This window comes from Macrobrachium rosenbergii, chromosome 29, assembly GCF_040412425.1.
Source record: "Macrobrachium rosenbergii isolate ZJJX-2024 chromosome 29, ASM4041242v1, whole genome shotgun sequence".
Classification (NCBI taxonomy): domain Eukaryota; kingdom Metazoa; phylum Arthropoda; class Malacostraca; order Decapoda; family Palaemonidae; genus Macrobrachium; species Macrobrachium rosenbergii.
Genome location: NC_089769.1, coordinates 5,701,413 through 5,728,300, shown reverse-complemented (window position 1 = coordinate 5,728,300; position 26,888 = coordinate 5,701,413). Strand labels below are relative to the sequence as shown.

General features: G+C 38.3%; 1 protein-coding gene and 2 non-coding genes across 4 annotated transcripts in view; 2 read left to right on the top strand and 1 right to left on the bottom strand.

Annotated features, from left to right (window-relative positions):
* LOC136854531 (uncharacterized) overlaps positions 1-17,115 on the bottom strand; it is a 58,353-nt gene extending 41,238 nt beyond the window's left edge. Inside the window, exon 1 of one of the 2 annotated variants that reach the window (XM_067130870.1) lies at positions 16,960-17,115. In XM_067130870.1, coding sequence (XP_066986971.1) covers positions 16,960-17,018 — 59 coding nt within the window. In that variant the 5' untranslated portion in view covers positions 17,019-17,115. The remainder of the gene's footprint in view (positions 1-16,959) is intronic. The other variant, XM_067130872.1, reaches the window with a different exon arrangement.
* Positions 17,116-19,576: 2,461 nt separating this feature from the next.
* On the top strand, positions 19,577-19,651 carry TRNAV-CAC (transfer RNA valine (anticodon CAC)). The gene has a single exon. It is a non-coding gene; the product is annotated as a tRNA-Val (tRNA).
* Positions 19,652-26,734: 7,083 nt separating this feature from the next.
* Positions 26,735-26,809, top strand: TRNAV-CAC (transfer RNA valine (anticodon CAC)). The gene has a single exon. It is a non-coding gene; the product is annotated as a tRNA-Val (tRNA).
* Positions 26,810-26,888: the final 79 nt, after the last annotated feature.

Below are 26,888 nucleotides of genomic sequence, written 5' to 3'. Positions count from 1 at the left end.
AAACTAACAAATTGTATAAACACTGAAATGACACCAAACCACTGTACAGAGATACAGTGTAGTTTCAGGATCAAGTAACAGTCTTTTACAGATCGGGTAACGCTTTTAAATACAATGAGAGAGAGAGAGAGAGAGAGAGAGAGAGAGAGAGAGAGAGAGAGAGAGAACAGACACTCAATTCGGAAGCTACCAGCCAGTCCTATTATTTGCTGAGGGATATTAACCAGACTGTCATTTGCCGAAGATTATTATCCAGCGCTATAATTTTCCAGAGAAGATTAACCAGTTCTATCATCTGCCGAAGAATATCAACCACCTGTATCATCTGCCACAGAATATATTAACCAGCTCTTTCACTTGCCGAAGAAAATGAATCAGCTCTGTCATTTGCCAGAGTATAATAACCAGCTCTATCATTTGCCAGAGTATGATAACCAGCTCTATCATTTGCCAGAGTATATTAACCAGCTCTATCATTTGCCAGAGTACATTAACCAGCTCTATCATTTGCCAGAGTACATTAACCAGCTCTATCATTTGCCAGAGTATATTAACCAGCTCTTTCATTTGCCAGAGTATATTAAAGCTCTATCATTTGCCAGAGTATATTAACCAGCTCTATCATTTGCCAGAGTATATTAACCAGCTCTATCATTTATCAGAGTACATTAACCAGCTCTATCATTTGTCAGAGTATATTAACCAGAGTAACCAGTTCTACCATCTGCCAAGGATTACTGTCTCGAATTCACTTCAAAACAAAGTTCATCTCTCTAATCTCCCAAGAAATTTTAATCCATTTCTGTTCACAGGCTGGTCACACCTTCCACAGTCCACGCTGCGACTGACAACAACAAAGCCTGTATATTTTATTTGTCTTCAAAGATATGCTTACTTGTACAATGCACTGTTGAAACATTATGAACACACACGCGAAGTGTGCGTGTATATCTGCTTAATAACTTTCGGTTAGGAGACTTACCTTAGTCCTAAAATATACTCTCTTCCATATTGTTGGTTTTTCTCTGTTGTTATTTATTCATAGTTATTCATCTAACCCTATTTTTTCTTTGCTGCACTTTATTTATTCTTACATAGTTTGTTATCTCTTTTGTTTTCTTCCCCAAGCCAGCATATAGTTGTATCTCTTCCTAATCTTTTGTGGAGAGAGTGAGAGAGAATTATTTTTATCGTTAACCTGACCCGTTCTTCATTCACAGTTATAGCACAGTGTGTCGAGGGTAGGGTGCTTGGTCAAAAGCAGCAAATCCCAAACGTGCTTTCCTCATTATGCAAATCAGTAATCAGACTTCCTTGTGATTCTTTAAAAGACCACCTCATATGAGATCCATGTGTAATCATAATTGATGGCAATTTTTTTAAACTCAAATATTGCTAGAAATAGCATATGAAAATGTTACTGAAGACAATTTGATATTTTTCCCTCACATGCTGTCAAATCTGCATTTACCCTACGGAGATGGTGAAGAGGTAAACAATTATAATTTGGGTCAGTTCGGGGGTTTACTGTATATATATATATATATATATATATATATATATATATATATATATATATATATATATATACATATACAGTAACCCCTCTGTATTCGTGTTCTCACCATTCGTGGATTTCTGTGTAGAGCGTATCTACCCATTATTCACGGAAAATTCACCCATTCGCAGTATTTTTCGCTGAGAAATATTCACTAATTACTGTATTTTTATATAATTTTCATGACTAAATGCACTTTTTGTGATAAATCTATTAAAATACTCGGGTATAAGCATTTTTAGAGGGGTTTTCTTGTGTTTAAACTATCAAAATAGGCAGTTCTAAGTGTTTTTAGAGGGGTTTTAAGTGTTCGCGGATTTTAGCTATTCACGGGGGGTGCGGTATGCATTCCCCATGAGTACAGGGGTTTGCTGTGTGTGTGTGTATATATATATACATATATATATATATATATATATATATATATATATATATATATATATATATATATATATATATATATATATATATATATATATGTGTGTGTGTGTGTGTTTATAGTATGAAAGTTGGTGGGCCCCCATGAAAGTTTTCTGATCCACTGGTGCCCTTTCCTCCGAAGAAAAAAATCGTAATTAATAAACATAGACCAACGACCACTGCAAATAAAGAAAATGATGTAGATTATGTGAAGTAACAATGCTCAAAATTATGGAGTTACATAACCTAATATTGTTATTCCTTAAAGGGAAGAGAGAGTTAACTGGATTGATTTAATATCTAAATCTGATTTAATTTTGTTCACGTACAGTATCTTCATGTCTGGTAATAACTTACCACTTTCAAAAGAAGCGTGAACTCTGAACTCTGCCATTTATAAGAAAAAGAAAGCAAGAAACTACCACTGAGGATTATAACAGGTCAAGATTGTAGGAAATGGTATTAATCCCGGTATCCTTAACCCGCGAGCCCGTACGGGAGTGGTGCCGTCAGTGCACCTCACGTGGTGCACTGTAGGCATTACTTGAGGTTCTTTGCAGCGTGCCTTCGGCCCCTAGCTGCAACCCCTTTCGTTCCTTTTACTGTACCTCCTTTCATATTCTCTTTCTTCCATCTTACTTTCCACACTCTCCTAACAACTGATTCATAGTGCAACTGCGAGGTTTTCCTCCTGTTACACCTTAAGACCTTTTACTGTCAATTTCCATTTCAGTGCTGAATGACCTCATAGGTCCCAAGGCTTGGCCTTTGGCATAAATTCTATATTCAATTCAATTCATAATCCGCAAGGTACATTCGTGAAACGGAAATACAACTGTGTAAAGTGATTGGGGGCCCCCCCTTTTTTGACTGACTTTTTATATGCATATAATAAATCTGTCTTCAAACCATGTTTCTTGTGGTGAATGGCTTAAAATAATTAAGCCAGTTATACTCGTCTTTGCTTTTGATGGGAAAAACTTCACCTTACTTCATCAATGACTTTGGATACCTTGCAATTAACCTGACAGAATTCAATAACATGAATGTTTTCATTGTGAAAAATTAAAAATTCCATATATTTTTGTCTCATTCAGTTGTTAACCATTTCATTGTTATTTTGAGTATTTTATTTAAAAAGTGGTTTGGAAAATTAATGGAATGGAAGATAGAATTTAGGCCAAAGGCCCAAGCGCTGGCACCTATGAGGTCATTCAGCGCTGAAAGGGGGAAATTGACAGTAAGAAGGTCTGAAAGGTGTAACAGGAGGAAAACCTCGCAGTTGATAGGAGAGGGTGGAAAGAAAGATATATGAAATAACATGAAGTTATTCTTAAGCCAGTGCATTGAATTTCATACATATTTCATTTGGATGATTCGAATGAATGTTCTCTCTGTCAGTATCCCTTCCTTAAGCAACCACCAGATGATGGATGATCTCATGCTTATAGAAGCAACACATTCAATTGGAAGAAGCTTACTCATGCAAATTGAGCCTCCTACTTTTCATTCACGTGTTCAAGTTTGTAATTCATGTGCATTTACTTCACTTCAGCAGGAATGATTATTATTATTACTATTATTTAGAAGATGAACCCTATTCATACGGAACAAGCCCATAGGGGCCAATGACTTGAAATTCAAGTTTCCAAAGAACTTTACCTCCTCCTACTTCTTCCCAAAATTGGGAAGAAGAGGAGGTAAAGTGAAATGCAGAGAGAAGAGATCTCACTTATTAAAAAAGAAAAAAGAAAAAATTAATTAATAAATAGATAAAAATGTATTAAATTGCAAGAAGAATGGTACTGTATTAGGGTGGTAATGCACTGCATCTTCACTTCACTTAATCAGACTCTTAAAGAAAGTAGTAAGTGACCACATGAATGCGAGGACATACATACTGATATCACATACCAGAATGTCAATGTTTTCATTTGGGTAAATCAATGTTTTCATTTTTTACTGATAAAATTCTACACCTGACCTTTCGTGACCAGATTAATCTCAAAGTCGCTGAATTGACGCTCGATCTCAACAAGTCTGAAAGGTAATGACATTTCCTTTCCTCAAATGACACTACAAAATTCATCTCAATGATCACTCAATCACTTGGTCTGATCTATTTTACTGCCGCCTTAATTAACTAACGATGATAATTGCAAGAAGTGTTAACTCCTCTTAAAAGCATAAGTTGACCCGAGGTATTCGCGGGGGGGTGTGTAACAGAATCCCCCACGAACAGCTAAAATCCACATATACTTGACATCCCTCTAAAAATGCTTATACCTGAGTATTTAAAGAGTTTTATCACAAAAAATGCATTTTGTCATGAAAATGATATGAAAGTACAGTAATTAGTGAATATTTCTCTACGAAAAATACTGCGAATATGTGAACATGAATAATGTTTACATATGTTCCACAGAAAAATCCATGGATAGTGAAGCCACGAATCCGGAACTGCGAATAGGCGGAGGTCCACTGTATTGTGACTCCTTATGCTTGTGGTAATAGCGATATTTTACTTTAAAAATTATTGGTTAAATTATTAGGTATGATTTTCTACATACACAAACAATCATTGAAGGTTTTTATCATGGTGGTTAACCTGTGTCAAGTAAGTCTGGGGTACAGGGTATTCCCAGCTCACCGACAGTTTAACTCACTTTTCCCTTCAGTACCAAGAACTATTCAGGGTTGGTTTGAAGTTGGATAATGATAAAAGACTTCAGATTGTATACCCAGGCAAACTAAGATCACTAAATAATTCATGAGTTCCTGAAAATAGAAACCCTCGTCTTCTAGCCTACATAGAAAACTCATTTCTCAGGTGGGAGGTATTGTCTTATGCAGCTGACTGGCACTGTTCTTAGAGCTCAAGAACATGAGACTAATGAGACGGTACAAAGCCACTGGAAATGATAGCTTCCCAGCTGTGCATGAGCATGGGATGCTGAATCTTCCATAACCTCCTATGCAGCCCAGCAATGGAAGCAAAACGCTGATGGGATCTTGTGCCCGAGGTAATGTTCACCATGTCAAATGTCAACTATGGGGAAGTTGAGAGCTCTCCTATCTAAAGTACAGGCAATAAAGATAGATAAGTTGCACTTGTCATCATCACACAGATGAATACAGTAATATGTCTCTATGCTTCCCCACCCCAAGAGGTAATCTGTGGATGCTGTGGATGAGGTATGAGAGGGAACTTTTGAGATCTGCATTGCAGAAATGTTCAAACTCAAACAGGATCAAAATCCAACAAAGAAGCACCTCATTCTTACAAGGGACTAACTCCAACATGGGGACTTGACCCAACAGAAATTCTGGACCATTTAGGTGTATGCCCCACCTTTTCTTCTATGTGTCCATGAACAGATACATCTCCAGAGGTGGCGTAATTCAGCAGAACTCCCACATGGAGATTCCTATAGTCCAACCACCATGTGAGGTCATCCTAAACCTTCTGGCAGGGAGGCACAGGAAATTTCAGTAGATCTAAAGTAGGCAGATCCCCCGCTTTGGCCCAAGAGAAAGTCCCAATCTAAAGCAACTCCTTCAACCAGTTATGATGCTTCAGAGTTATCAGAACAGCAAGAGAGGTGGGAACAAGAGAAGGGTCGATGGTCGCAGCAAGTACAGCCAACAAACTGTCCAGTCCTGTAAGAGATTCTCATACCCTCCTTGGACTGATCACGGACGGAATGGCAAGGTACCATCTCATCAGCCGAGGCAGGGGTCACAGCAGGGGTGTGTTATCCTAAACACCAAGTCGCTAAAATCTTTAATGATACCTTTAATATACAGTCCAGCTGCAGTACTGATTCAAACAGCAGTATGGCCTAAAAAGAGTGAATACAGAAAGTTGAGTGTGCAGGTAGGCCTCCATACTCTCACTTACTTAGTGTTAGATAACTACCTTGTTACCAGGTTTCAATGATTAGACTAGCTTTTGCCAAAGGTATACAGTCGAATAAATAGCTAAAATACACAAATACTTGACACCACTATAAAATGCTTACAACTGCCTATTCTGATAGTTCAAACACCAAAAAACCTCCCTTTAAAAACACTTATACCTGCCTATTTCAATAGTCTTTGTAAAGTCCCTTCTAATATCAGTAATGTTTTGTTCATTATGTTGAATTTTTTATTGAAATTATCTAGTTGTCTCCCTGCTGAGTGTTTTATTTTTATTAATTCTGTTAGCTTATCAGACCACCATGGAACTTTGTGTTTCGTTGGATGAGGTTTGGATTTTGGTATTGCTTTATCAGCAGCACTTTTAATGAAATCAACAAGAAATTTATTAGTTTCATTATGGTCATTTAAATATCCAAACGTTGGGGTATTCTTAGTGTGCATTTCATATTGCTCCCAATCTGCTTTATAAATGTTATAGTGAGTGACATGTTTTGCAGGATCATTTTGTAATAATGAAATTAATGTTGGGAAATGACCACTGGTGTGCAAGTCATCAACTGTATTCCAATCTACTGTACTATATTTGAGGTACATAGAGCTAAGTCTACTGAGGAAAATGTTCCATGTGTTTTTGAATATGTGCCTGACTTCGTCATCATTTATACAGCACATGCCATTGGAGTCCATAAATTCTTCTACTTGACTCCCTGCTCTATTTGAGTTTGAACAATTATAGTCCCATACTGAGTTGTGAGCATTCAAAATCACCTACTATTAATGCAAGTTCCTTGGCATTGTTAAGTAATTCTTTACGTTTGTCAATGTCGTTATTTTTATTAGGTTGGCTGTATAAATTACAAATTACATGACTTGTTTTTTATTTGGATTTTAATACTTGATATTTGCAAACCAGTAATGTTTGCAGGTATTTTGTTGCAAAATATTTATTATGTACATATATGTCCGTACTTAAATTTCCATCTTCCTCTCGTGATGTAGATGCTAAGGTACATTTAGCTATTGTTGATATTGTTTGTTGATATGTTGTAAACATAATATCATTGGTTCATATTCTTTAGTAATTGTTGTACTTCTAGGTGTAATCTGGTCTGCAGGCCATTTACATTCCACTGTATAATATAATTATTGAAAATATTATGTTATATAGTGGTTGAGTTTTACTTTCTTGTTTTGTATTATCAATTTGGATTTTATCTAATAATTTACTCACAAAATTTATTTGTTTTTCTTTATAATATATAAAGTGTGCAATGGACAAGCAACCTTTTTCATGGGTGCTCAAAGCAGTAGTTTCTTTTATTTCTATATTTCATAAAATTTCTTACAATGTTTGTTACACCGTCTTCTGTTATGTTTTCGTTATTATTGTTTTCAACTGAAACAATCATGACACCCACATGTGTTATCATGTATATTTCTTGTTTCATTTGTTCCTGTACCCATTACTGGAGATGGAGTAATCTCGTCGCCCTTGACATAATCATTGTTATCTTCGGAATGGTTCTCTCCAAGTTCCTCAGTGTTTTGGACATATGCTTCCATGGGTTTTACTATCATTTTAGGAGACAGAGGTATATTTTTAGCTTATTTTGTTTTTGTTCTTTCTTCATATCCTTTGTCTTTGGTTTACACAAAGTTTCTCTGTTAATAGTTGGTGTCTTCATTTTGGGTGGTGTTCTCTCCAACAGTCTCTTTTTATCCTTAATTTCTGGTCCATCACAACTTTCCTCTTCTGTAGTAGCACTTTCTTATGCTCTTTGCATTAATGCTTCAAATGAATCTTAGACTTTGGGATATGTCATTTAAGAGAGTCCAATAGTATATTCTTCTCGATTTTATCATTTTCAGGAAGTACAATAGTACCCTGAATGCTGTTCATAGTGTCATGTTTTTTTATAATTACACTTACATTACTGATACTTCTTATGGACAAACAGTCTTCAGATTGGTTTCTGTTGTGGCTTCTATAAGCCATGTCCTTTCTTTTATTTGTCTGAATGACATTTGTGTTGTTGGATGTCTTTTTAATAAGTAGTTTTCCAACTTTAAGGCTGAAATTTGTTCTGTTTCCACGGTTAGAAACCTTGACCAATTTCCACTCCCAAAGAGGGTGTGAAGTGAGTCAAGGTTGGGTCATGATATTTAGTCTTTTTGGGTGTTTTATACAGCATTAAAGTTTTAATATCTGATTTTGATTATTTGGATTATTCAGAATTGTCCATTTCATGCCAGATCTGCTCTGTTTGCTGTCAACTGTGCCGGAATGGTACCACCAAAGAGCCCAGGAGTACTTGAATCCTTACAACTACTATTCATAAATATTAAAGTATAAATAAAAATAAAATAACCATTTAAAAGATATCATCAGCCTTGCATGGAGTTTATTCTTCCACCAATGGTACAAGTGAGAACTGTTTTCAAATGTCCGCATCCCTACCCTACCCACAGGGATGGCACAACATGATTAGAGTGGCCCAAGTGTAAACCACGTTTGTTAGGACTGAGGGTATTACAAGAATACCCTAATCATGTTATAGGCAAACCGGATAGAATATCGAGTCCTATCCTCAGAACCAGACCCACCTGGAATCCGTGGTCCAGCCCTAAAGAATAGTTCCGCCTTTGAGATATCAATCTGGTATCTCTCAGGTCCGAACATTATCGGGTAGTTGATGGTCCTACCACAGTTCCCACTATTTAGCTTTGGATATAAACCCATTCAAGGGTATGATACCTTTTCCTATTTATCAGGTCCAATAAATTTTAGCAAAAGTGGAAAATTCCACAAAAATCAATCCAAAGAAATACATAATGGTATATGGGACTCTTGGACTCCAACCTGGGGAACAAATTCCTGGGGTTCAAGAGCCCCCTCACCTCATCAAGGTGGTCCCACATCAAGGGGGATTTTCATACAAATCTTGAGGTACTGGGAGAGGTCACAGTAGGGTCACTAGAGGTCACTGATGACCTACTGATCACGTAAGGTTGTATTGCCACTGGGACTTAGTAACCATGCAAAATTTCAAGTCTTTCATATGAAGGGAACAGGTTGAAAATTGAGTTACAAGTTTTGACCCAAACAGACGCCCAAGTCAAGTTAAATAAAAGCATGTAAAAAGTGAATACATTTAGGTGCTGAAGGGACATGACATACACCCTTTAGTAGTGCCTACAGTGCATCAGGTGAGGTGCACCGACAACATGACATGCCTACAGAGCCAAAATGGCACATTTTTTAAGTAATTTGTTTTTTCCTAACATACAAACCTGAGGTCTTTACATATGGGATTAACTTTCAGCAAGCTGGAAAACTGGCTGTTAAACTTTTGCAAGGTGGTTAATGGCAATAGCTACTGATGGTAGGGACGGAAGCACCACCCACCAAGTCGGTGTGCATTCAATTCTACGCAGTTTACCTTCTGGCCCCGGTAAGAGAATGACAGGTGGTAAGAGGTGGGCCCTTTACATAAAGACCTCAGGTTTGTATGTTAGGAAAAATACAAATTACTTAAACAACTTGTCATTTGTTCCTAAACAAATAAAAACCCTCGGTCTTTACATACGGGAGACTTACTTTTGGAGGGAGGATTCTGAGTAAATCTTTGAACTGACTGGTAGTTTGGTTCACCTGGGTAGTACTCTCTTCCTGGTCGTGAAAGAGCAAAGGAAGGAGACCGTACCTGTGATCTATTGAACAAGAGAGATGTTCAGGTGCCAGACTTCCGGGCACTTCAAATTAATGGAATGTAATATCGTTGATTCGAAAAGGTTTGGATGAACCCACAGTGTCGGAGACTATAAAGCTAAGAATAACCAATTGTTTGTTCATAGTCAGTCCCTCTCTCCCCTTGCTAGAGAGAAGAAGGATTTGCATCTACTAATCCAAATGGAGCTAGATTATAGATAGGATACTCAGTCATCTAGATCACCTGCATGCATGCCCTTCCAGCACGTGACGGCTCATTCACTGTTCCTCTGCCCACTGGAAGAAGAAGGGAGACAGGAGAAAGGGAGGAGGCATCCCATACACACCTTCTCCTGGCAGCCGCACATCTTTGGCAAGATGCAACCTGTCCCTCAAGAGCTGGGTGAACTACATCCACCATAGGACCTAAGGAAAAGGTGTCCGAGGACCTATGGGCGATATCCCAAGGTAAAAGGAGATGAATGTGACCTGCACAATTACTTTCCATCCTAGTACTCAACCAACAGGATAAACCAATGCCCTTGGACTCAAAAGACCCAAAATGTACTGATGTCCACCAGGAGGTTGTGGGGTGCACTCGTTTGATCATCTCACTAGTCAGAGAAATAAAAATTTGGGCACCGTTTCTCAGCCAACTCGAAGCTAACAAACAAGTCATTGGCATTGGACTGAAAGTCTAGTCTTTGAGGAAGCAACATAGATGTCATACTGTCACTGGAATCACAGGACCATAGAAGTGGAATGATCAGTCTCACTGATCACCTTCGAAACATGTAGAACATCAAAAGGCGCATGCCTCCAAATGTAAATGGATACTAAAGGTGTCTTGCTTTGATCAAGGGTGCAAGAAGACAGAGGAGAACAGTGCCAACTTCAGTAGTTCAAGAAAAGAACAACGATGATCAATCTTCTTCAGAGGTTGAACAAATTTCCAGAAGTCAAGGTACCAAGATCAACTGTCCTTATCTCCTGACTTTAGTGATTGAATTGTTTATAATTACATCCATCTTGCTTAGAATGTGTCTAGTTGGCCACTGTACTTAATGTTCTACTGTCTACTCATGTACCTGCATTTCAATAGAGTAGATGAAAGGGCACCAGGCCCTTTGTTGACCATGGCACAACCATGGTGTCCTTGCTATCAAATGAGTACCCATCTAGAACCTGAGACTCCTGAAACTGCCTAAAGATCCACACAACGTTCTCCCCCTCTTGGGCTGTGGATCAACTGGTAATTGCAGCAGCAGCAGAAGCAACAGCTACTGCTTACATCTTCCCACTCCTCACACGGGGAGTGCAACTATATAAAGTCAAAAGAAATGGAGCTCCTAGACACCACTTCTTGGCTGAGTTGGAACCAAATACAAGTTGTCAGCACTTAGTTTGGAGATAAAGTCCTAAGTTGTAATGCAAAATGCCTTCAGACACTTGGTAGCCTTCAGGGTCTTTATAAATGGAATGCTCACACACTGTTGGTTTCCCAACAAATCAGGCAGAATGACAGAAGATGTAAGCCCAAGACTTGAATCATGGATGCAAAAGATGTGTCCTAGATGCCAACAGCATCTGAAGTTCCTAGTCACACATCCAAGTACTTACTAGCCCCAATACTTCTAACCATGGATGCAAAAGACGTCAACAGCATCCAGTGCTCCAGGAGGTCATCTATCCAAGTACTGACCAGACCCAACTGATGCTAAACTTTGCTGACCAGACAAGAAGTGATATTTTCAATGTGGTTTGGTCGATGGCTGTTATGCCCACAGCCCGCAAACACAGAGCCAAAGAGTAACAGTTTCGGTGTGTCAAGATTGAAGGGCTAATTGACCGTTTTCCTAGATCACACAATTCTTCAAAACGTCAAGGTGTCAAGACCAATTGTCGCTTACGCCGACCCTAGCGACTGAGCTTGTTTTTCATACATCCATCATCCTGGAATGTGTCTGGTTGACCGCCGTGCTGAGTGTGCTACTGTAAACCCGTGCACCCACACAATCAATTGAGGAGATGATGGGACACTAAGCCCTGCCCACCCTTGTTGACTAATAAACTACTGTGGTACCATTCCTTAACAACACTAAGGAATGCCTATCCCCGGATCCTGAGGCTTGGAGAGCTAAGAAGATCCAGGTTATTGAGGTGCAGATTAGGTTAGATTTAGTTTAGGGTAGGCTAGGTTGGGTTATGTACTGAGCCCAACCTAGCCCCTTGAAGAGCAGGTGAATACCTTCCGGTTGATGCCAGAGACAAGAAGTCCCAGTGCAGGTTTCGTAAGGTTAGGCTAGAACTAGTTAGGCTAGGCTAAGTTAGGTTAAGTACCCAACCTAACCCATTGAAGTGTAGGTGACTGCCTTTCTGTTGATGCCTTGAGGCCAAAGTATCTCTGGAGGGGAAGTGTGTAACAACACTTTAAGGAGATACCTGTCGTCTAACCATCAGGCTAAGTCCTGTCTCACCTCTCTGAGAGAGGGTGGGAAGGAATGGGGAGACCTTGTCAAAGTCCAGAACCCCTCTTTCCATCTTCAACAATTTGGCTTCACCCTTGTGCTAAGAAGAGCACTTGCAGAAGAGGACACTGAGGCTGTTGTACAGAGGAGTATGCCTGATCCACAGACCTATGGAGCTAGAAAGTAATTCTGATCGCACAGGGAAAAACCTTGCACGTTCAGTATTAATTGACTCCTGTTTCGGAAGCACAGGGGGGTATGGTTCTACAGGACTTCACTGTAAACGAAACCAACCTGTAGTCGAAAATGAACAGGAATCCAAAAAAACCCATGCTGACGAACTGTAACTACCTTGGCTCAGGAAGTCGAAGGCTAATATTACTGTAGGAACAATCAAGAGTCAAGGTTCAAATGGGAACAATGAAAAAGAGACTTCTTCCTACCTGTAAAATGTCAAAGTCTCTGGCTGAACACAAGTGAAAGACCGTCAATTTACACAATGACGGCAGAAGGAGTCTGATAGAACAAACTCATTCGTTAGGTTGTAGTTTGATATTGAGACAGACATTGGATACTATCAATGAAAATAATGCGTGAACAAAAGGCATTAGAAAATAGGTTGTCAACTTTTTAGATGTCCAAAGAAGTGCTATACCCATGAATATGACCCTGTTCTTCGATCCCGCTTCACTCGACAGAATTGAATGTCAGTTGACCGTTAACCAGTGACTGGATGAACAAAAGGGATCGGTTGTCACCTTTTTAGATTCAATGCTAGCCCGACAGAATGGACTGGAGGCCATGTAGTATCGTTCTCCTCCCACCCCTTCACAGGAGTGTGGTCGATGGCCTGTTCCCGGACACATCATCCAACATCACCCAAATCACGCAAACGTGAAAGGAAGGGAAGACCTTCTAGAAGAGTGACTCCATTCCGGGAAGAACAGTCCCATTGTAGTCGAAGCTACAGCGGTAACGTTACCGATGCAAACACGTACCGGAAAGGAGAACAACATGCTAGGCCAATCTTCATGACTCTTGGAGAAAGAACCTTCGTTCAGAGACAATCGGCATACTGTAGCTTCATCAATGTGTCACAGATATGCCATATTAACAATGAATAGACTGAGATGATCAACAATGTATAATGACACATCTTACTTTGGCCTATCCCTGATCTACGAACACGTAAATCATGCGGCCAAATTCTCTTTCCTTAGAGAGTGACCGTCTAAGTAGGAGAGGCTCCAAGCCTACGTCCATAGACAGGGGAGAACAAAATAAAAATATGATATCCACAAAAACAACCAGGGAGAGTTGTTATCAATCAAGTTGTCCATACTTATTATTCCTTCCAACCAGGCACGGACATGTCACATTGTACATGTGTATTATTCCTTCCAAGAAGACAGAGACGTGTCACAATGCATGTACATATTAATCTTTCCAAGCAGACACAGATGTGTCACGTTGTTCGTACATATACAGTGGACCCCTGCCTATTCGCAGTTCAGGATTCACAGCTTCACCTATTTGCATATTTTTCTGTGGAACATAGCCTATATACACATTATTCATGGAAAATGTGCTTATTCGTGGTATTTTTCATAGAGAAATATTCACTAATTACTATATTTTCATGTCATTTTCATGACTAAATGCAATGTTTGTGATAAAACTATTAAAATAATCAGGTATAGGCATTTTTAGAGAGGGTTTTTTGGTGTTTAAACTATCAAAATAGGTGGTTATAAGCATTTTTAGAGGGGTGTCAAGTATTCATGGATTTTACCTACAGTATTTGCAGTGGGTTGTGGTACGCATCTCCCACGAATACCAGGGGTCAACTGTATACCTTCCAAGCAGACACAGAAGTGTCACGCTGCATGTACATATAATTCCTTCGAAGCTGACACAGATGTGATTCGTTGCACTTACATATAATCCTTCCAAGCAAACACAGATGTGTCATTGCACGTACATGTTTGGAAACTGCAGCAACATCGTTGCCAACACAGACGTGATTTGTTACACGTACATATAATTCTTCCAAACAGACAGAGACATGTCATTGCACATATGTGTATGTCTGTGTCATGCTGCACATCTGTATATTTCTCCCTGGAGAATGCAGTTGAGCAGGTGCTTGGAAACTGCAGCAACATCATTGCTGACAGACATGATTCATTGCATGTACGTATAATTCTTCCAAACAGCCACAGACGTGTCACTGCAAGTAAATGTATGCCTGTGTCACGCTGACGGGCATTGAACACAGCAATCTGGCACCGTTCCCGAAAGAACTGCCGGGGAAGCAAAGGAACATGAAGAAGGATGTACTGATGGAAGATGAAGAGGAACAATGTGTTATTCCTTTGAGGCAAAATACGAACGTGTCACGTTGCACAGACGTGTTAAGCCGAGAACAGCTATGCATCCTTTTTGGCTGGTGGAGACGACCTGGGAGAGGACTGTACTGACAGGCAATGCAAATGATGAAGGAGAAGGCACAACTTCTGCTGCAAATCCAACGACGAAAAGCACCCAGGAACTAGTATTCCCAAGGAAGTTATCCGACCGTGCAAGGAACTTCCCAGACAGGATAAGAGACGCGAAGGGACAAAATCTTGTCTATTCCAAGAAAAGGCAAAGTTGTTAGAAACTCAAAAGGTTCTAACAGCTGGAAAAACATACAACAACAAAGACTATTTGGTGGTTTCCTCATCATTACAGGAACAAAGAGAGGGGAAGGGAGCGAGCTTTCAGCTCACACCCCTCCCCCAAAACAAGATGGGGCAAGAAACAAGACAGGAACAGAAGGAACCTGGAGAGCATGTCGGGACCAAACGCACTGTCAAAGATCTTGCAACATCAACCCCCATGTTGAGGGACAGGGGGGAAGCTTGCTAGGTTTAGGGAAGAAGTATCTTCATATGACTCAATACAAAACCCTTGCCTGGAAACACAAAAAAACCTGTCTTGTCTCAAGCCTTTCAGTCTACACAACATCTGAACAACTAATACATTACAAAATTCCAAGAAATTGAATAGTCGAAAATAAAAACAATGTTTGTTCATGAAAAATCATTTCAGAACATGGAGAAAAAGAACGTCAAAGAGGAAGTTCTTACAAACGAGGTTGAGATGTCTAAAAACAGAACACTTGGCAGTTGAGCATTGGATATCCCTTCAACTCTCCACAGTTACAAGGTAGTAAAAGAAAACAATACACAAAACAAACAGGAGATGTTGGGTTTGATAAATATGAAAAGGCAGCAAGAAAGTAAGTAAAATTATATAAAAGGAAAGACTCCAAAACTTATACAGGCTAAAATGAGTCAATAAGGCTTTGTAGCAAGAATAAGTGAATACATCATTAGGGAGACATAGAAAAACATTTCATTATTTTAATATATGCAAATTATAAACAAAAAATATAAGCAATATATAAAAACAAATATATTCAAACATAGAAGAGAAAAAGTACTGCATAGAATTGAATGAGCACCAGCTTGGTGGACGATGCTTCTACCCCTACCATCGGTAGCTATTACCATAACCACCTTGCAAAAGTTTAATGGCTGGTTTTCCAGCTCGTTGAAAGTTAATCCCATATGTTAAAACCAAGGGTTTGTATTTGTGTAGGAACGATGGTGTTTTGTACAAGGTCCTGGCCCATGATCACTGGTATGAAATTCCTGTTGGTAGTATTGTAGGTAGCCTTCCAAGAAGAACCATGACAATATCGACTACTCCGGAACTCAGTTCCAGAAGGGTGCATGACTGGTGTTCCTACTATAGGACAAGGAACACTTAGGAGAAATCCTAGACAATCACCTCAAGGAGACACATCTGACCATTCCCCACAAAGCATTATGTAGTCTGGAATACAAAGAAGGATGGCAAGGTCAGCGGGGAAGAAGAGGTAAAGACAAAAATAAGTTTCCTTCTCCCACCTTATTGCCTTCCATTCTGTTTCAAAGTTACAGTGAGGGCATTTCAAATAAACGGAAATTATTAAAATTGCATAGAAAATAGGTATTACTTTTCCCTATCTCATAGATTTCATATGGTATTCATCACCATTTGCAATACAAGAATAGACCTATAATGAATTGAATGAAATGAGCATTTCAAGGAGGAAAAAAATCACCTTTTAAAATGGAATTCAAAATTAGGGGCCAGAATGCTAATATGCATGCGCAGTGTTATAGGGGAGCTTCTGGTAAAAAGTGGAGTTTCCTTCATCGGGGCTCCACCCTCCCCCCAGTAACACGGCCTGTTAGGTTAGGTTAGGTCAAGTTAGGAGGGTACGTTAGGTTAGTATAGTTCCTTATATAATAGCCGAGGTTTCTTTAGCCAATCCCTTCTTAAACACATGGCTCTCTGATGACTTGCGCATGAAGGAACCAAACTATTTTTGGGTAGATATGAGGTTAATAATAATTAACCGACAGCAAACGCCACCACCTCAGTGACACTAAATTCCCAAGGTAATAGTCCGTGAGGAGCTCTTGCTTATAAATATCAAATTTAGTAATATAATAAAAGTGCAGTAAACCAAAGTATTAAAGTTATCTAACCTAACCTCTACATCATGGACTGCCGGGGCACCACTGAACAAGCCCAAAAATACCCTCGGTGCCAACGCCGGGTCTCCAATTAACAAAACCCGGCGAAGTGCTTTTACCCCCTTAAACCTATGTCTAAATGATACAGTTGGAAATTTAAGATATTTATCACTCATTAGATTCTGGGTTACTTATAAATGGCAGTAAATAAAGTATGCTTCCGATATGCCGGTGGACCATAAGCATACTGGGATACGACCTTAAATTCATATAGAAAAATGACATCTCGAACTGAAGTTCTGGACTCACGCAATGTCACGTTTAATCCTCTTGTTGCTGTCATTTTGTTCAGCAGGTTTGTCGCTCATTGTCAGTTGAACTTTACGGTTTGAACTGATCAATCCACATGAAAATGTAAACAGAAGACGTACTTCTCTTCATGGGTTTAATCGCTGCTTGTGCAGAACACAACGAAACGCCTTCCGTTGTATTCTAGTTCTTGTAATGCTTCACATCAAACGGTAATATTGTTAGTTAATTCCAATATTTTTGCCTCTTATTTCGTCTCATGGATGGAAATTTACATGAAATCTACATTTTTTTTATGAATTTATATCCTATAATATTTGTATATCAATAATTTCTGCAAGAGATTCATTCCTCGTGCGGAACAAAACGCCGTCCATTATATTCTAGTTCCAGTAATGTTTCTCATAACACAGTGGCTGCCTGTATATTTACATTTCATAATACCCACATACACACACAACTTCAGTGTGAATATATATGTTCCAACTACTCTTGTTAGGTCTCAGTGAGACGAGAGGGCTTAGATTCCAGATTCTTTGCAAATAAAAGAAACTGGAATCTAAACCATCCTGTCTCATTTAAGCCGAACACGGGTAGGAGTAATATTTACATTTGGTTGACTGTAATACTTTTGCCTTTCCTTTCGTCCCATGAATAAGAATCATGATGTCATATCCTATAATGTCTGTATGTCAACAGTTTCAAACCCTTTCCAGTTAATCGCAACCGAAGGATTTGAACAGCATGAGGCCCAATAGGAAGACATAAAAATAAATCTGTATGATGATGATTTTTTTTTTTTACATTATTTCATAGATCACGTTCGTGTGTCGTGTTGAGGGATTTTCTTCACACTTGAATCTTTAGTTACGATAATGATATAACTGATAAGAGGGGTGAAACCAGGTGACTTAAAGAGTAAAGCTGAAACCTATTAACGTTCAGTAAAATTGTTAGTAAGGTAGGAGCTAGTTAATCTTCAGTAGAAAAATTAAGCATGGTATAATATCGAGGGTAGCTAGATAGGGACACGGTTATATCAAAATACATGGAAGTGTAGCCTACAGTATGCTCACAAAGTGGTCAAATTTCTGTACATGTTCTTGTAACTATTAGAAAGGGGATGTCGTGTCCATGGCTGTTACCTTTTATTATTATTATTATTATTATTATTATTATTATTATTATTATTATTATTATTATTATTATTTAGAAGATGGACGCCATTCATATGGAACAAGAACTGTAATGTAATCCTAGAAGAAAGTGAGCATAAAGGTGACATTAAAAACGTATAAATGAAAAGCAATAAATATCAAAGGAAGTCAGAGGCATAAAAAAGGGATTAACACGAAAGCAAAAAGCTAAAAAAAAAAAAAAAGCCGTTTTGAGTTACAGGGCTCTGCAGCCAACTGTGCTTGTGGATGGCGAGCGAAAACCAGTAATTAGCAATGAGTCTAAAAACTAAAGAAGTATATTAGGCTAATAAGAGAAAAACGCAAAGGGAAGGAAAAAGTGTCTGTAAATAGTTTGTGTAGTATGAGCATGCTAATTTTCAATGATAAAAATTTATTTCAGTGGTAACACTAGGCTATGCTTCACACGGTAGATGATGAATGGTGACGCAGCGTCGCCCCTTCATTGTTTTTTTTTTTTTTTTACCTGTTCACTTCAGTATCTTTCTACATATCTGGGCAGTCCAACTTCTTTAATTTCAAGCTGCTTAAATCTAGGAATGTGACGGTTTTACAGTTGCCTCAACTTCTGTAGGTGTCTACTACATTTTGATGATGTTTTAGTTTTGTTTTTGCTAGGCTAGCTTTTCAGGCATAAAATATTTTCTAGAACCTAGATAAATCTTTTAAACTGAATTTTAAGGACAGAGAACAGTTTAGGTTAGGCTAGAAACTGTAGAATTAATGACAGCTATAAATATTAATGTCCTGGATATGTTCAAGGGTAGGCTGTAGCCTACTATAGGGTCTTTGTTACTTCTCATTAGGCCAACCTTGAATTCTGAAGCATATACGAGGCGTGAGGTGTGGGTAAGAGTGTGGATGTTTGGCAGATGTGAGCTTGGCCTATCCCTCATTCACAAATCCACACCCTTTCGTATATGATATACCCACATCTACACCCTCACGCACACACCACACCATGACGACATTATGCATATTCTCACCCACATAACACAACCGCATTCGACTTTTCTTTCATCTCACCGTAGTTCACCTTTCATTTTCTCCTCAGTTATTCGTCATTTCCATTTAGTAATGCAAAAATGACACAGAGAACGGTAAAATAGAGAATAAAAGAAAATAGATAAATGACAGCCACTAAGCTAAAAAAAAAGAAAGAAACAGTCTCCCCGAAGTCTCCGCTTTGATGAATCGTCGTCAATAAAACGGAAAAATAACGATATAAAAAATCATCACTTGAGTTAAAAGTATTCATGGTTATGTAGATAAATTAATCCTTTACGTGTGGATGTTGTCTATTGAATGCAATGAATCTTATTTCAATATTACTGGCCCATAATTCTCCCGAAGACTCAGCATTCCGGCCCCTGGACGGGTGAGCACTATTTGACGCCTGGAGAGTCGACAGCTTGGTTGGGTACCTCGTGGCGCAGTGGGAGCGCGCTCGGTTCACCACCGAGAGGTCCTAGGTTCGAATCCTGGGCGAGGAGAAACATTTGGGCCGTTTCGAACACCCGTAGCCCCTGTTCACCTAGCAGTGATTAGGTACCTGGTGTCAGTCAGGAGTGGTGGTCTGCTTCCAGGGAATGGTGTCCGGGATGCACTGACAGTGGCGTGCCTGGTGTCAGAGAGGGCAATCTCGTGGAAGAAGTTGACAATTGTGTTGTCTCAAGTGTACCCCAAGAGAGAGGGGCAAGTCTCTCCGTTGTTTCAGATGTACGCCCTGTGAGAGGGGTGCATTCAGTATACCCCCGGTCTGGCATTGCCGGGAGGGTGAATTGCCTGCAGCAGTCAGGTGTGTATTCCTGTAGTAGTCAGGATAACGTTGTACCCACGAAGAATGTCTATGAGAATCATCATGCAGTGGTCCACTGAAAGTGCGTGAATACCATTTTGTTGTTTCTGATACCACTGTCTACATTTCATTTCCTTTACTCTTCATTCAGTGCAACCTATACTAATTTGTATTTTTTTTTTCTTCGTCCAGTTACTCTCATCTTGTTGAAAAGTAACGAAAAGGTTTTTGGTTGGTTCCTGGTTCCTAAGCGCTCACTCCACAAAACAGTTGCTGGCGCACTACACTACTTTTTTTACAATTTGAATCGTCTTTAGTTTTATACAATCGAGTAAAGAAAGGTTATTCGTGAGACGACATTCCATTTGCTTAAAGAATACATAATTTAAAAATCTACCTTCAAAAATGAAACAAAATAAGAAAATTCAACTTTGCAGAAGAAAATGAACGAACATACGTCACCTGGAATTAATGTAACTATAAAGAACAAAACATGATATATTTTACAAGTAAAATATAGAAATTAGCGTGAAACATTTTGTTAATGCTCAGAAACAATGATATCAATACGTGATGCAATTTTTATAAGCAAACGCGCATATCATCCTCAATGCCTAACCTGGACCTATATTTTGTTTTTACTGATTGCTGAAAAGCCTGCTTCAGCAAAGATATGATGTACTAAAAGGGATAAGAACTTTCATGGCTGTCTTATGACATGGCGGAAACTCGTCGTGACACTGAGCCCAAAGTGATTCTAAAGATTTCTCCTTGAATAGAGGTTTCAGAACATTGCCTATCTGATGAAATGTCAATGAGTTCTTCTAACACCTTAGACGGAGAGGATGATGGAACGGAGGTCTCGATATTTTCAGAAAATGGATTTACAATCCATTTATATGTGGCTTCTTTATCCTCTGATATATTAGGAAAATAACTATTAAACTTATCCAGCAATAGTGAAAGGTGCGACGGTACTTGAGGCCTCGTTTCTATCGTGATGAGAGAATGTATTTTTTTACGCCATTCTCATTAATAATAATAATAATAATAATAATAATAATAATAATAATAATAATAATAATAATTCGAAGTCATTACAGAAAATGGTCTCATCATAGAAAACGGTTTCTTCCAGACAGCGTCACGTCTTTAAGTGGAAATTTTTTTCCTATAGTAATCGCAAATCAAGTTTTTTTTTCTGGGACCTTATTGGATCTGATGCATTTAAATGACGTTGTGACTGTAACAGAACTCCTTTATGTGTGTTTTTCATTATGTTCACGTTCTCAGTCTCGATATTTTAATTTCAATAGGCTTATATATCTTTTTAACGTTTTTGTTCAATTTTACCCAATTAAACTATATTTTTATTGTGTTATATATATATATATATATATATATATATATATATATATATATATATATATATATATATATTTATATATATATATATATACATATATATATATATATATATATATATATATATATATATATATATATATATATATATATATATATAAACTCGTGTTTGACTATTAGTTACGCTTAATGAAATGCTTATTTTCATTTTGTGGGTTGAACTGAATATAGAATTTAGGCCAAAGACCAAGCATTGGGACCTATGAAACGGAAATTGACAGTAAAACGTTTGAAAGGTGTAACAGGAGGAAAACCTCGCAGTTGCACTATGAATCAACTGTAGGGAGAGGGTGGAAAGTAAGATGAAAGAAAGAGAATATGAAAGGAGGTACAGTAAAAGGAACGAAAGGGGTTTCAGCTAGGGGCCGAAGGCTTACAGTTCAACGCACTACCTCCCTACGGAGTTCAGTCCAAAGGATTAATAAATGGCTTGGTAAAGTAAATTTTAGCTAGGTTCAATTAGCCTAAAAGGGATCTCAGAGCAAATTAAACTAAGGCCATAAGAATTCCAGGCAAGTTCAGTCAGTCCAAGGAATTCAAGTAAGTTTCGACCAGGTTAAAGTCGACTTAAGGCAAATTGAGTACCAAAATTAATTGCAAACATGCAGGCAAGCCTAATTTGGGATAAATATTCATTACGCCCGTTTAATTATGTAAAATTGTTCAGTCTAAGCCTGTGCACAGTTAATTCTCATACGCTCCAATATTATAGTATAAGAGCCTAATTAAGTAAACACCTCTAGAAGTAGATAAAATAAGGAAAACAGTTACGTCTTTAAAACAAGTGAGTAAAACGCTAATTGACGAAACAATTGTAAACTCCAATCTCCTGACCGAGGATATGGTGACGTAATCTATCAACCTGCATTAAAGTTTAACCTAAAGTTTAAACATACTGATCTTAATTTACCCCTAAACTGAAACAAATCCTTTCCATTTGGTTAGTAAAAACCAATGACCTCTAGTTACGTTCATGGAAATAAAGTTGCACGTTGATAAAAATTTATGCCACTTGTGTTCCATCGACAAAGGGAACGGATGGCCACTTCAATTCTTTGGTTGTATGTATCCAGACAGGTAATGATTTGGAAAGGATTTGGGAGTTAGGATGGATAAAACAAGGAAAAGGACATACGAACCAAATCTCTTACGAGTTGTCAAGATTATAGCACTACACTAAACAAATTATACTTTGAAGTCGAAGTTAACTCTTGCATGTATGTCTACCGTGCTGCCTGTGTGAATTCACAGTAGCACCAAAATATGCTGTCGCCTAGACACGCAAAAAATTTTGCTAGGTAAACGGATCTTTATCACTCATTAAATTAATTTCTTTACTGATTTGATAGAACAGTTAAATCTCTATGTTTATTAAGTTAACCTAACAGCATTGGTGAAATTAATTAAATTTTAAATGCTAAGTAAAAATAATAATCAATGTATATAAAATGCGTAAGAATTCTGCTATGCTCACTATAGAAAACGGAGTATAGTTATTCGTACCCCATAGCAGTGACTTTGTTAAGGTTAGAAAGCTAATATTACTATGTACAAATAAATTTACAACAGTAGGTATCAGCCACATCATTTTGATGATGTTTTTGCTAGGCTACGTTTTCAGGCATAATATATATTCTAGAATCTAGATAAATCCTTTAAACTGAATTTTAAGCACAGAGAACAGTTTAGGTTAGGCTACGTAAACTGTAGAATCACTGGCAGCTATAGAATGTCCTGAATATGTTCAAGGGTAGGCTATACTATAGGGTCTTTGTCACTTCTCATTAGGCCAACCCTCTGAAGCATGTACGAGACGGTGTGGGAATGTGGGTGAGAATGTTGGATGCTGTGGGTGTGGATGTCTGGGAGACGTGAGCTTGGCCTATCCCTCACTCACATATCCACATCCTCTCGTATATGTGGAACCTCACCCACATGTCTACAGCATATCTCGTTTATGACATATCCTCACCCACATACGCACAACCGCATCGATGTGGATTGCATGAGCATCAGTTTTGAAATGGACGATACATTCTCTCTCTCTCTCTCTCTCTCTCTCTCTCTCTCTCTCTCTCTCTCTCTCTCTCTCTCTCTCTCTTAAATTGTTTAGGATTCTGTATTACCATTTCTCATATTTATCTGATCGAAGTATATATATCTTCGAATGAAGTAGAGAAAGAAATGTGAGGAGCGAGAGTCAATTTACTTTCATCTCACCGAAGTTGATCTTTCATTTTCTCCTGAGCCATTCGTCATTTCCATTCAGTAACGCAAAAAATGCAACAGAGAACGACAGAATTAAAATAGAGAATGAAAGGAAAATAGATAAACGACAGGTACAAAGCCCTAAAAATAAAGGAAGAGAGGAAATTCTGACTCTCCCCAGTCTCCGCTTTGCATGAAACATCGTCAATAAAACGGAAAATAACGATATAGAAAATCATCAGTTGAGTCAAAAGTAGTAATGATTATATAGATAAATAAATCCTTTACATGTGGATGTTGTGTATAGAAAGTAGTTATTTGTATTTCGATATTATCGGTCTATAATTCTCCCGAAGATCAGCATTTCTGCCAGTCGGAGCGTTGGCAGTATGCAGCGCCTGACAAATTCTGCCTATATTTTGGGTACCTCGTAGCGCAGTGGGAGCGCGCTCGGTTCACCACCGAGAGGGCCTGGGTTCGAATCCTGGGCGAGGAGAAACATTTGGGCACGTTTCGAACACCCGTAGCCCCTGTTCACCTAGCAGTACGGAATAGGTACCTGGTGTCAGTCAGGAGTGGTGATCTGCTTCCAGGGGAATGGTGTCTGGTCTGCACTGGCAGTGTGGGAGTGCGTGGTATCAAGCAGAATCTCGTGGACAGTTCTTAGATGTAATACCCTACAGAGAGGGTTTCAGATGTCCGCCCCTACAGAGAGGGGTAATTCAAGTAGTCCCCCGGTTTGGTGTCGCCGGGTGGGAATTCCTGCGGTAGCCAGGACAACGTTGCAATTGGTAGGATTGCAGAAATATGTATGTAGGCAGCAGTTGCCTGCCCAATCAGAACCAGCATTGGCCCACTGCAAGTGCCCCGATACCATTTTTGTCAATCTACATTTCTGTTTATTACAACGCCTCTGAATTTTTTTTTTATACAAATGCTTGTCTTTTATTTCAGCTTTATCATTTATATTCTTTTGGTCTCATTTTGACTAATTTAGTCTCGTATTTATCCTGTTATTCTAATCATCCCGAAAAGTAATGGAAAGATTCTTGATTATGTACGAAGCCATTAAGTCATTGTACTTCTTTTCTCTTAATTTCTGAAGAATTCACGGTTTTTATTTATGACTGAATTATATATATACTGCATTCTTTTATTCATTATTCACTCAAGAGCTTCAGGAATAATATACCAAGATTTACGCACAAGAAAAGTTTCATTTATTTCATTGTCAATAATAATAATAATAATAATAATAATAATAATAATAATAATTTGAAGTCATCATAGAAAACGGTTTCTTCCAGACAGCGTCACGTCTTGTAAAGTTAAAATTGTTTACGTAATAATAATCGTAAATAAGGTTTTTCTTGGACCTTATTAGACCTGTTGTATTTAAATGGCATTTTAATGAAATAGAACTCCTTTATTTGTGTTTTTATTTATGTTCATGTTCTCAATTATATTTTAATTGCGATGTATATCTTTTCAACGTTTATGTTTAATTTTAACCATTGAAAGTATACTCTTTTTCGTGTGGTTTATATTTGTCTAATTTAAACTCGTACTTCACTGTTAGTTACCATTATTGAAATGCTAATTTTCCTTCTGCGAGCAAATTATGCGTTTGACTCGTATTCAGCTCTCTCTCTCTCTCTCTCTCTCTCTCTCTCTCTCTCTCTCTCTCTCTCTCCCTTTGGGGCTGGGGCTAATAATAATAATAAATTCAATCTGAAAGATATTCTGTCATTTGCATTTACATAGCCATATAATCCAGTTGCGTTCAGACTTGAATGTCGATCTAGACTATTTATTATTTCACTGGATTACCTTTGTTATATATCTAATTTATTTTCCCTGGTCATAACTCTTTCACACCTTAACGCACTGGCCGAAATAGGCCTAGGACCGGTCCTGGCATAATCAACAACCTCACTCCAAAAGTTTATTTCTGTTTTAAAGGTTAATTTTTTTCCTTTTCAAACTGAATTTGTATTAAAAAAACTCGAATAAATTCTGTACAGTAGATACATCAAGAATAACGCTGGAGACATAAACGATTGTCATGTTTAACTAGAACTATATATGCTGTCTTACGGAAGATAAAAATAAAAAAAATTGTTGACGAAGAGGTGACCTTGTCTGGAAGAACCGTTTTCTATGGTCAGTGTTTTGTTCGTCAAAGAAAACGAAGATATCAGACGAAAAAATCATGATATAAAATGGTTTTGAAGATAAATTGAAGAAAAAAATAACAAAAAGCACATGAATAGACGAAAGATGGAAAACGAGACAGAAATAAAGTGGTGGAGAGAATGTCAGAATGTTTTTATTTAGAAGAGACGAAATAGAAGAATGTGAATTTTCTATAGAAACAAAGGAAAAGTTTCAATTAGAATGTATAGCCTGAGGGTCTTTGTTACTTCTCAGTAAGCGAGGCTTCTGAAGCATATACGAGACGGTGTGGAGATGTGGGTGAGAGTGTGGATGCTGTGGGTGTGGATGTTTGGCAGAGGTGAGCTTGGCCTATCCCTCACTCACATATCCACACCCTCTCTCTCCTCTTTCTCTTAAATACTTTCTTTTTTGTTTAGGATTCTGTTACCGTATTTATATTCATCACTAATCGAAGCGTATGTCTTTTGAGGGAAGATGAGAAACAGGCCTAAATGTAAGAAGTACCAACCCGATTTACTTTCATCTCAACGAAGTTCATCTTTCATTTTCTCCTCAGTCAGGCGTCATTTCCATTCAGTGACGCACAAAATACAACAGAGAACGATAGATTTAAAATAGAGGATAAGAAGAGAATTTAAAAGACAGCTACAAAGCTAAGAAAAAAATGAAAGGAACAAACAGGAAATTCTGACTCTCACCACAGCCTCCGCCTTACATAAATTATCGTCAATAAAACGGGAAACAGCGCTATAAAAAATCATCAGTTGAGTCAAAGGTAGTCATGATTATATGGGTAAATAAATCCTTTACATGTGGATGTTGTGTATTGAACGTAATTATTCGTATTTCGATATTATCGGTCTATAATTCTCCCGAAGATGCCAAGGCCTTGGAAGATAACAGCGTTCCGGTCCGGCCCGTGGGATCCTAGGCAGTATGTGAGACCTGACCAATTGTTATTCTGATTGGGTACCTCGTAGCGCAGTGGGAGCGTGCTCGGTTCACCACCGAGAGGGTCCAGGTTCGAATCCTGGGCGAGGAGGAACGTTTGGGCACGTTTCTAACACCCGTAGCCCCTGTTCACCTAGCAGCAAATAGGTACCTGGTGTCAGTCAGGAGTGGTG